Here is an 11,558-nt window from a genome sequence, read left to right as displayed (position 1 = left end):
CGCAGCCCCGCGCCGGGCCCGCCGGGCGGGCGGGGCGGGGCCACAGGGCGGGGCCGAGGGCGGGGCCACAGGGCGGGGCCCAGGGGCGGGGCCAAAGGGCGGGGCCCAGGGGCGGGGCGGCAGCGGGTGAAGGGCGCCCTCGTGCGGGGGAATGAGGGAGTGCAGAGGGGCGGGATGAGTGAGTGTGAGTGTGAGTGTGAGTGTGAGTCTGTGTGTGAGTGTGAGTGTGTGAGTGAGAGTGAGTGTGTGTGTGAGTGAGTCTGTGTGTGAGTGTGTGTGTGTGTGTTTGTGTGTGAGTGTGTGAATGAATGTGTGTGAGTGTGAGTGTGAGTGAGAATGTGTGTGTGAGTGAGAGTATGAGTGTGTGTGTGAGTGAGTCTGTGTGTGAGTGTGTGTGTGTGTGTTTGTGTGTGAGTGTGTGAATGAATGTGTGTGAGTGTGAGTGAGAATGTGTGTGTGAGTGAGAGTATGAGTGTGAGTGTGAGTGAGTCTGTGTGTGAGTGTGAGTGTGTGAGTGTGAGTCTGTGAGAGTGTGTGTGTGAGAGTGAGTGTGTGTATGTGAGTGTCTGAGAATGTGTGTGTGAGAGTATGTGAGTGTGTGAGAATGTGTGTGTATGAGTGTGTGAGTGTGTGTGAGAATGTGTGTGTATAAATATGTGAGAGTATGAGTGTGTGTGACTGTGTGTGTATGAGTGTGTGAGAGTGTGTGAGAATGTGTGTGTGTATGAGCATCTGAGAGTATGGGTGTGTATGAGTATGTGTGTGTGAGTGTAAGTGCATGTGTCTGTGTGTGTCTGCACATCTCTGTCTGTACATGTCTGTGTGTGTGTATCTGTGTCTGTGAGCATGTGACAGTGTGAGATTGTGTCTGAGATTGTGTGTCTGTGTGTGTATGAGTGCGTGTGCCCTTATGTGTGTGTGTATCTGTCCATGTCCCTCCGTGTACGTGTGTGCAAGAGTGCAAGCTCACGGGTTCCATGTATCAATGTACACACCTGTAACCTTGGCTTACTCCTGTCGATGCACGCCTGCCTCCTCATGCCCATCCGTATGTGCCTACAGAGCTACAGATGAACCTGTGGGTGCCTGTGTGGGTCTGTACGTGTGTGTGTGTGTGTGTGTGTGTGTGTGTGTGTGTGTGTGTGTGCCCGTATGTGTCGCTCTGTGTCCATATGTCTGTCTGTGTGTGTGAGCACGCACCCAGGTCCGTCTGTCTGCAGTGTGGGTGTGCAGCACTGTGGCCGTGCCAGGGTTTTGCACATCCCTGCAGGTGGAGCCCCGGGAATGGCGTGGCCCCCGCGGTGTCACGGGTGGGTGCCCTGGAGGGAGGTGTGTGCTCAGCCCCTGGGCACAGGGATGTCCCCACGGCGTGTGCACAGCTGGGGCTGCAGGATGAGGAGCCGTGCAGTGCATCCTCGCTGCCATTCCCAAAGCGTTTCGTCTTGGTTAAGGAAACAGCATCCAATGTTTATTGAGAGAAAATCGATGCCAAAGAACATCGCAAGCGGAAGCTGCTGCCTGGAAGGACGCTGTCCCTCTTCCAAAGCACCTGGCATCCAGGGGTTATGACCTCAAGCTGCTTGCCTGGGTGTAGGACAGAAGAAATCACATTACAAAATTATTTTGCTTCTGTTTTCTTCTGTTAATGGGTTCAGCTTATTCCATTACAGACCGTGCTGTGAGGTCAGGCTCCACAGGCATTTATTTGCCTTCATCATCTGAACTTGTTTCTGTGAGTGGGCACGAGGTCAGGCAGCTCAGGTGCGCTGTACACGGGTACGTAACTCCTGAACCAGCGAAAGCTGTCATCTCCCATTCCCCAGAGCCCTTTTAGCAAGTAAATATTTCTCAGAGATGTAAACACCGCAGGACTGGCTTCCAGCGATCAAAGTCTGCTGCTTGCAGTGTCTGGGGCGGCCGGGTGCGATGCACAGCGAGGCGTGCGCCGTGCCGGAGGCGGGGCAGGCGCTGGCCGGGCTCGGATGCCACCCCAGGCGGGGAGGAGCCGGGAGCCAGCTGCCCTCCGCGGGCACATCCCCGCCCAGCAGCACTCCAGCACACACGGGAATTCTCCTGAAAAGGAAGATCTGCCAAACAGGCATCCACTGTGTTTCCTCCTGGGAAGGTGATGAAGGGAGCCCAGCGCTCAGCAAGGCGCAGGGGCTGCCTCGAGGCGCTCTGGGTAACTCGTTTATGAGGAAAAGCACAGCTCGCCCATTTCTGCATCCTTGCCTATCTGCATCCTTAGAATATCCCTCAGCTCATGAAATAAAGCACGTTTTTCAGATCTTGAAATGGCCTCTGCCGGTGGTTAGAAAATCCGGGCAGGAAATCGGCAGAGGGAGCCCTTTGGACGGCAACAAAAGTTTCTGCCTCCTCCCTCCTCTGCCAGGAGGAGTCACAAGGCCGAGCACAGAGCACACCCCCGAGCAGGGACTGCCCTGAGCAGGGAAATGCCCGGAGCAGAACTCTCGGGAGCGCTGAAAAACCCCTCGGGGCGGTACCCGGACCTGCGCATCCTCACCCGGGTTTTACAAAGCGTTGTCCCCACCAGAACGCGAGCCAGCAGCGAGTCCGCAGGAATTCATGGCAGCCCTCCCTAGAGGTGGCAGACAAGCGAGAGCTGCTGGTGGGGAAACATTGTACTCCATTAAATGTTGGCTGTTTGTTTTCAGAGGTGCAAAATGCTCCCACCACTCGGGTTATCTGGTGCGTCAGCAGCAGAAGAGAGGGGAGGAACATTAATAATTTCTCCAAGACAATTAATTAGACTCTTTCCCAAGGATAAAGTTTAATCTAATTTCTGCTGTTATACTTTGTCTTCATAAAAGAAAAAATTAATGAGCTTTATATCACCCTCTCATGATAAAAACCTTGGGTTCTCTTGGAAAAAATTAGGGACTAAACCAAATCGTAGCACATGCTATTTTTCTCTCAGACTTGCAAAGGTCTCTTTTATTCTTGACATCCATTCTTCTTTTCCCAGTTTTGTCTTTTATTCTGTTTTTAAAATTTTGAGCAAGTTTTGAGCAAATTTTGAGCAAGTTTTTGAGCTTTGGTCCCTTTGCAGAGCAAAGATTAAAATGTGAACTGCAGAGAACCAAACCCCTGGCAAATGGCAAATACAGAGAAAAGGGTGGTTTTTTTTAATCTTTGTACAGATGATGTTGGCAATGCTGAGCATGCTGCAGAAATGAGGGGCCTTCATGAGAAACACTCCCATAGCAATCCACAGATCCTGAGGCCATTACAAAAGTTAGAAAGAGAAAACATTTATTAGGTCTAGGTATAAAATGTAATCCAGATTGATAGCTGATTTTATCTAGTGCTCTAAAGAGTTTGACCCATCTTTAGGCTTGATCCTCCCCAGGCTGCTTTATGCAAGAAACAAAATAATTTCATTCTCTGTGTGTTTTATAGGCTGCTGTGTTCAAACATCACCACGGCTTGTTTCACTGCTGTATGAATGTTTCCAAATCTCCTTAGCCATGAGAGAGGAAAATGACAACAAGGTGCTTTACCTTCAAAGTGTTGACATATTGATGCTTTAATTCAGGGCAAAAGCTACAAGTCAGATTCTCAAAGCAACACTAGCTCCAAGAAATTTCATTGGTTGCAAAAAACGCTTTTTCACCTCCAGGAACACAAAATCCTTATGGAGCTGCATGACATTCCTAGTGTGCTTGTACCTTGTGCCTGCTCTCTACCTGTTCTTCCTATTTGCTCCTGTGTCTCAGTGAAAAAAAACTGTGCCAGAGTTTTCTGCCTTGAACAGTTCCAGCAATGAGGAGCTGCTGAGCCTGTGTAAACACCTGACGTGGCACAGCCAAACTTCAGGAAAGCTCAGCCTCAGAAATGAGACAGCAAAAAACTCCCTGCTCGGCTTTGTGCTCTGCCTGTGCCAATGAGGAAGGAGGGTTCTGCTTCCGAGGCATGAGCAGGGTTCTCACTGGGCTGGAGGAGGAAAGCAGAGGTCATGGGACCGGGCTGAGTCACCGGTGTCCAACCCGACGTGTCTGGAGGATCCTGCAGCTCTCCAGAAGCCTCTGGAAGGAGCATGAGGGATTGCTGTGTGTGGATGGGGAGCTTGGTGCAGCCTGGAGAGCTGAGCATGGTCCCTCCGTCACCACACACATCCTGCAGGGCCAGGGGACACAGGAGTCAAACCCTCCCCTCCTCACCAGGACTGCTGGGACAGTGAGGGGAGCCTCAGGCTGGAGCAATGATCTGGGGGAAAATTTCCTCTGGAAAATTTCCTCATCAGCCTCTGCTGTGGCTTGCAAGCAAGGAAAAGATTGGACATTTCCCCTCCTCCAACCCACCTTCTTCCCCCCAGGGCTTTATTGCAAACATAAGAAGTTTGGACAGAAGGCATATTTCTGGTGATTGTGCCCTCAGAACAAAAACCTCACCAAATATTTTTAAACATTTCCCAGCAGGAGTGGGTGTAGAGAGAAAGCAGAGCACTGAAGGGATGCTAATTGCTCCTTTTTAAGCCTTTCCTCTCTAACTTGAATTTTTAAACTCCAACAGCTTTTTTTCCCTGTTGCCTTTACTGTTCCTTTGCTACATCCATCTGTGGAGCTGGCTGCTCAGCACCCCGGGCCAACAAGGCACTTTTTGGGGAAGGGGTTGCTGTGATGCTATGGCATTCCTAAGGAATCATAAGAAAATATCCATATAGCCACTACTTCATGCCGAAATCCAGATCCACTTACAAACAGAAGGAGAAACTTCTCGAGTGGATGTGGGACCAGAGCACAGCTCCTCACACGGCTTCTCCAGGGGGCTGAGGACCCGGGCAGGGGCTGGAGGTAACGGGGGAGAGCTGGAGGTAATGGTCTGAGCTGAGAAGGGCTTGCTGGGAGGAAATCCCCGACCTCGAGGAGGAGGAGGAGACTCACTGAGTCACCCCCGTCCCGTGATCGGTGAGGTAAGCCAACAACAGGCCGGTGAAAGCCTGTTTGCCTTATGTTTTGTAAAAGTGCATGATGTCACACCCAGAGGGCTGAGCGTGACTCAGCATGTCCCACCAGGAGAAATGGACTCAAGTGGACACAGAGGAAAACGCAGATTTCTGATTTTACTCTAGCGCATTGATTGATAAATGTAACAATCAATTAGCCTGGAGACAGAACTGATGTAAAAAGACACAGCAACTTGAGGACAACCCCCCATGCCTCAAACACCCCTCAAACACAGGCAGGGATGGAGAAGGGAATAGGAATTGGAGCTGTCTGGGACAGCTTGGAACCTAAGGAATGAATGTGCTGGAGCTGGGTCTCAAAATACACTCTGTGGCTTTATAGATGGGACAAAAGTGACCCTCGGGGTCCCCAAAAACAGGACATGAGGTGGGCATGCTGGAGGTGCTGCTTGCTGAGGCACATCCAACACTGGCAGAGTGTCCTGTACTCCATCTCCTGCTTCTCCTGGTGCCACAACAGATTTTATGGAGAAAAAACATAATCCAACAGAGTCAAGTCATCAGCTTTCACTGACATTTTCAGACATAAGGATACACACAATAAACAGGCAAAAGGGAAGGTGAACGCCATACAGATTTGCTGCCTGCCCCAACCTTTCAATATTTCCTGCTGTAAAAGCCGCTGAATCATTTCCTACACAGCATCCTCCATGCTTCCACCTAAGTCTGCTGGTGTTTAAACTTTAACCCACTGCTTTACAGTGGAAATATTAGCCATGTCATACCTAGAAACTGAATTTTCTAGAAAGCATTTTAACTTAAATGGGGCAAACTTTTCCACTGTAAATACTATTTTCCAGGAAAGGGTTGCAATTTCAACATTGCCACGCATATGCCAAAAATGTGTCTACATGAAAGGCCAAGTGCTTTAACATATGTACTTTAGGTCAAGAAATAAACTACCTTCTGATGGTGGAAATTAAAATTTATGTTTCTCTTGATTACAGAAGATGATAAATCATGACATAGTTTCTCCTAAGTTCTTAATATCTTAAACCAAGCAATATAGCACCAAGAGTCAGAGTGGTCAGGCCCTTGGGTGAGAAGATATTAACACCAACAAGGAACCTAATAATCATTGATCCATCATTATTTAATTATGCTTGGACAGCACAGACGGTGTGTTCTGCCAGCTGAACCCTCCCGTGGCTGGATTAAGATGCCTGTCAACTGTATCTGATCTGCAAAAAAATACTGCTGCCAACCAGCTTGGAAAGGCCACAGCACATCCTCCTTAATGTCAGTTGTGTTTACACCAGTGACCTTATTTTTAGTGCCCCCCCTTCCGAAACACGGGGTTCAGGGAAGAGTTATTTATTCCTGTCATGCTCGGCATGCAAACCCCTCCGGTGAGTGCTGCACGAGCGGGGCTGGCGCGTGGCTCCTACCTCTGCTCCCCGGCCAAGGGATGGCAGGGACAGGCAGGATCAGGCTGGATGGCCAAGGGGAGCTGGCCCTGCTGGCCATGAGGCAGGGACAGGCAGGATCAGGCTGGATGGCCAAGGGGAGCTGGCCCTGCTGGCCATGAGGCAGGGACAGGCAGGATCAGAATGGCCAAGGGGAGCTGGCCCTGCTGGCCACGAGGCAGGGACAGGCAGCACCGGGATGGTGGCACCTGGCCCGGTGGATCCTGGTGGCCGCTGCCGAGCAGTGAAGGGCCCAGCGCTGCCCCGTGGTGTGGTGTTTCCCCGCCGGAGGGTCTCGGAGCCCACCCAGGAGGTCCGTGTGTCGCACTCGCCCCCCGCCGCCCCGCTGGTGCTTTGGAGACCACAACAACCCCGCTCCGCCAAACGCTGCCGCACTGCCCCGGGGCAGGGAGCAGACACGGGCACTTGCACAGTTCTCCGGGCTGCAGGACACCGTTCCCGTTGGGGCTGGACGGGCACGGACCGGGACCGGGACCAGGACCGGGATCGGGACCGGGGGCGGAGCCTGGGCCGGAGCGCAGATGACGTAATATTGGGGGCGTGACCTACACAGCGGCTATAAAAGCGCGGCCGCCCCGCCGCTGCCGCCGCCGCTCTCTCCGCCCCGTGTGTGTCTGTGCGTGTCCCGGCTCCCGGCCGCAATTCCTGCTGCGCCACAGCCATGGCGGCGCTGACGGTGAAAGCCTACCTGCTGGGCAAGGAGGGGACAGTCCGCGAGATCCGCCGCTTCACCCTGCCGCCGCCCGCCCGCTACCGGGCCATCTACGAGCGCGTCGCCGAGCTGTTCCAGGGGCTGCTGCGGGCCGGGCCGCCGCCCGCCTTCCGCATGCACTACAAGGGTGAGCGGGGCTGGGGCCGGGCCCGGGGGTGGCAGGTCTCGGGGCTCTGGGTACCCCGTTCCCCCCGTGACACCCGGCCGGGCCCCTCATCCTGCGCTTCGCCCTTTCAGATGAGGACGGGGACCTGGTCGCTTTTTCCACCGACGAGGAGCTGGAGCTGGCGATGCCCTACGCGCGGGATGGCGTGTTCCGTGTTTATATCAAAGGTAGGGGCGCGCAGCTCCGCAGGCGCGGCGGGTCGGGCTGAGCGCTGCCTGGCAGCGCTCCCAAAGCTGCCCGAAGGGAGAAGCCAGCCCTGGCCCCTCCCGTGGCCTCGGGGGCCTGGTGGAGACTGCGGCCTCTGCGGGGGAGGTTAAATAAAGGGCAGTGTAATAGGACAGAACACGAATTTGAGGTGGGATAAACAAACCACAGGTTTCCTCCTAGCCCTATCAGCTGGCCCACTGTGAGGCTTTGTTGTCATCCTCGTTCCCTGGATACGCTCAACTAGCACTGATATCCTAAATATTCACAACATGTTAGCCTTAATTCCCCTTTCCCAGGGGATAGCTGCTCCCTAGTCCGTTGTGTTCAGGTAGAAGCCCTCAAAGCTTTATCTGCAGTCCATCTAACGAGCCACACCTGTTGTCCCCGTTCTCATGTTGTGCTTCCTGGCATCTGCATTCCTAACTCCTTCTCCAGAAACATTTTGTTCTTGCAGTACTTGGGAAGGTAGGATGAGAAGCCAGATGAGGTGGTGCAGTGCTAATCTCAGTTAAGCATGCCAAGAGATATTTAGGATAAGGTATGCTTGGTTTCAGTAGAAGGTATCTTTGCAAAACCTCTTTGCACGTGGTTTAAGGTCTCTTCCATGAGCCCAGCTTAGGTTTGACAGCCGGTGTAAAAATAAACTGACTTAGTAAGTCAACACTGCTCTGATGGGCTGTTGGTGCTTCCTCCTCTGCCTGACTTCCAGGCTGCAAATAGTAACCTGATGTTGATGTGAAGTTTCCTTTCCTTTACAGAGAAAAGGGAGTGCAAGCGGGAGCACCGCTCGCAGTGCAGCCAGGAGCCTCCCCGCAGCATGGTGCACCCCAACGTCATCTGTGACGCCTGCGAGGGACCCGTGGTGGGGACCAGGTTCAAGTGCAGTGTCTGTCCAGACTATGACCTGTGCAGCACCTGTGAGGGGAAGGGCATCCACAAGGAGCACAACATGGTGATGTTCCAAAGCCCACTGCTCAATCCATTTGAGGTGAGCAAAATCTGTGGCAGGGAACTGACGAGTGGGAGAGTCCTCAAACTCAAGTGAGGAGTTTCAGTTGCTCAGAACCCAGTGTCACATGAATGTCACCCTTTACAGTGGCTTCCCCGAGGACGCTGGCTCCGCAAAATGCGCCATGGTGTCCCACCCTTTGCATGGATGCACTGCTGGGGGTATCCTGGGCCTGCAGCTCCCTGCCAGAACTCGGAGCAAGCTGAGGCCACCGCTGCAGCCCCCAGTGCACCTGCTGCAGAAGGTGAGAGGAGATGTCCTGGCAGACAGGGTGGTGGTGGAGCCTCAGCCCAGCTGAGGTTCTGCAGCACAGGGTAGAGTCTGGGTGGGAAAACAAACAAAGGAGCGAATCTAATTTGCTTTAAACAGTTGGCACCTTTCAGCACTAAGTGTCATTACTGTAAGGTGTGCTTGGGTCCTTGCAGTCAATGGGGATGCAGATAAAGTATCTGGAACCCAACCAAGCTGAGCTGGTAGGTCAAGCATGTCACCATTCTACTCCAGATCTGCCTTTCAGCATGGGTAACGAGCCATAACAATGCTAATGCTGGCTTTCTGTTCCAGAGGTAGCTCAGTTAGTTTTTCTCTGTAGTGCTTTGTTCTGTAATGTATGTGAGTGACAGGAGTGAGCACTAAGCTCCTGTGGGGACACACTCTCTGCAGGTGCCCTTTCCCTCGGAGCCTGTGTGTGCTAACAGAAATTGTTTTTCTAGAAGCTTCTACTAACAGCCAGCCTCAGGACCCCAATGTCACCTTCCTAAAGAATGTTGGGGAGAGTGTTGCAGCTTTTCTGAGTCCCCTGGGTAAGTGACCTACAGTTTGTTACCAGTCCCTGAGACTGGCTTACAGGTCTGTTTAACAGCAGCAGCAGTCAGTTGTGACTGGTCTTGGCACTACCTCCTGTATCCTAAGCCTCAAAGGCTTAATTTAGACTTGGATACTAATAATGCTTAGGCTTAGAACAGCCACTCAGTACCTTTTCTTTGAGAGAAAATGAGGACAGATTTCATTTATGTGTCAGCACTGTAACACTAACTTCAATCAGTGGTGACTCTGGGTTTTGCCTGGTTTATGTGGACATATTATTAAAGAAGGCTTTGCATTTTAATTCCTGCATGTTACATGGCAGACTGTAGGATGGCAGAAACCTTAAGGGTGTAGAGCACGATTGATCCATTTAGGACTGTGCTTTGGAAAAACCTCTTAAGACTTTGTCCACCTCAAATGCTTTTCTAGGTATTGAAGTTGATATTGATGTGGAACACGGAGGACAGAGAAGCAAAGTGACTCCCACTTCTGCCAACCAAGAGAACAGCAATGCTGCGGCACCCAGCAGTGCTCCAACCCAGAATGCTCAGACCAAAGCAGACTGGAGTAATGCAGAGTCTGCTGCACAAGTAAACATCATTGCAGGACAGATGCAAGACATGGTGGTCGATCCTGTGCCCACACCAATGGAAGATGGCATCTTCCACTCCCAGGTACAGGAGCTGTGACAGTAATTGAATACAATCACTTGGCATGCACTGTGGGAGTGAATATTAAGATGAGAGCACACAGCACCTTTACAGATTTACAGCAAAGGTGGTGGGACTTCTTGTGGATGTAATTCTTTACATTCAAGGCAAATAGCAGGAGTGTGCCTACTGCCTGGAAGGCACTACAGCACCTGGACCCTTTTTTTCTTTTCCATTTTAGGAAAACAGTGAGTCTAGCAGTTCATCGGGGGGTGAGGAGGACTGGACCCACTTATCATCCAAAGAAGTGGATCCCTCCACAGGTGAACTGCAGTCTCTGCAAATGCCAGACACAGATGGTCCCAGCTCCCTGGATGTGCCTCGGGATCCTCCCCAGCCAGGACCTACAGGACTGAGAGAAGCTGCTCTCTACCCACACCTGCCCCCAGGTAGGAGAGTGTGAGCAGGTTCCATAGCTAAGAGTAACTTTGGCTTGGGAACTGCCAGCTTGGCCTGACACAAGCAGACTGGTTTTAGAGGTGGTAAAAACCAAAGTTGTGTAAGGCAGAGCTAAACCTGTCCCTGACCTGGCCAGGTTTGGCAGCTCTTGCACCCTGTTAGAGATGATCAGGTGAATGTGGGCTGCTAAGTCTTAACCACGTGTCTGACCTTGGGCTAATATGCCATTTGAGCAACACAGAGTAGGTGCTGTCCTCAGCCATGTCCTTGCTGGGTGCTGCTCAGAGAGCCTTTTAATGCAGGATGTGGACCAGTACATCCCGTGGCTTTGCTGCTGGGAGCCAGTAACAGTATCCAAGGTCCCTCAACTGCCATCGGCAGCACTGAGTCCCACAGCAAGGCCAGCTGAGCCTGACTAAGCACTTTCCTTAGCTCTGATTATATATTGTTTATCTCAAACATCTGCACTCCTGGGAGACAAAGAAGAGCATGTCTCCTCTCAAAGAGTGCTATTAAAGCCTTGCCTGCTTTTCCTATTACATGAAATAGCTGAACTCCATTCTTCTTTCCACAGAAGCTGACCCTCGCCTCATCGAGTCCCTGTCCCAGATGCTCTCCATGGGCTTCTCTGATGAGGGTGGATGGCTCACTCGGCTCCTGCAGACCAAGAACTGCGACATTGGGGCAGCACTAGATGCCATCCAGTATTCTAAGCAGCCACCCCACTTGTAGTAGTAACATAAAGCACTTTTCTAGCTGAAAGCAGATAAATGCACCATGAGCTATTGTGGTTCATCATTCTTGCTACTCTGGGTTTCTGTCTCATGTTCTTAAGTGCTTGTAGAATGGAGGAAAAATAAATTACTACTGCATGTCATGTGTCTGTGGAACATTTCAGTATCACAGCTACATTATTTATGGATGAGGTTGAAAACATGGGAGTGCCTTCCTGCACATACTTTGGTGTACACCTAGGGCTACACTTAGGAAGAGAAATCCAATGCTGTGCTGGCTCTGGAGCTTGCTTACAGCTCTGGAAGAAAGGGGTGCTATGGCAGATTTCAACAAAGATGTATTTTGGGGAGAAAGAGCTGTAGTTTGTAAGGAGGAGTCAATCACAGAATTTAATTGTAC

The 11,558-nt window shown here is 51.7% G+C and overlaps 1 protein-coding gene across 2 annotated transcripts; it reads left to right on the top strand.

Moving 5' to 3' along the window:
- Positions 1–6,985: 6,985 nt before the first annotated feature.
- SQSTM1 (sequestosome 1) lies at positions 6,986–11,301 on the top strand. Of its 2 annotated transcripts, XM_064387685.1 has the most exons (8): positions 6,986–7,253; positions 7,364–7,459; positions 8,258–8,487; positions 8,596–8,752; positions 9,222–9,311; positions 9,745–9,989; positions 10,207–10,414; positions 10,999–11,301. In XM_064387685.1, the coding sequence occupies exons 1-8, from the start codon at positions 7,076–7,078 to the stop codon at positions 11,154–11,156; spliced, it is 1,362 nt and encodes a 453-aa protein (XP_064243755.1). In that variant the 5' UTR covers positions 6,986–7,075; the 3' UTR covers positions 11,157–11,301. The 2 variants fall into 2 exon arrangements, with proteins under 2 accessions (XP_064243755.1, XP_064243756.1); XM_064387686.1 differs by lacking the exon at positions 9,222–9,311.
- The last annotated feature ends 257 nt before the right edge of the window (positions 11,302–11,558 follow it).

This window comes from Passer domesticus, chromosome 13 (assembly GCF_036417665.1).
Source record: "Passer domesticus isolate bPasDom1 chromosome 13, bPasDom1.hap1, whole genome shotgun sequence".
Classification (NCBI taxonomy): domain Eukaryota; kingdom Metazoa; phylum Chordata; class Aves; order Passeriformes; family Passeridae; genus Passer; species Passer domesticus.
This window is presented reverse-complemented; position numbering and strand designations above follow the sequence as displayed.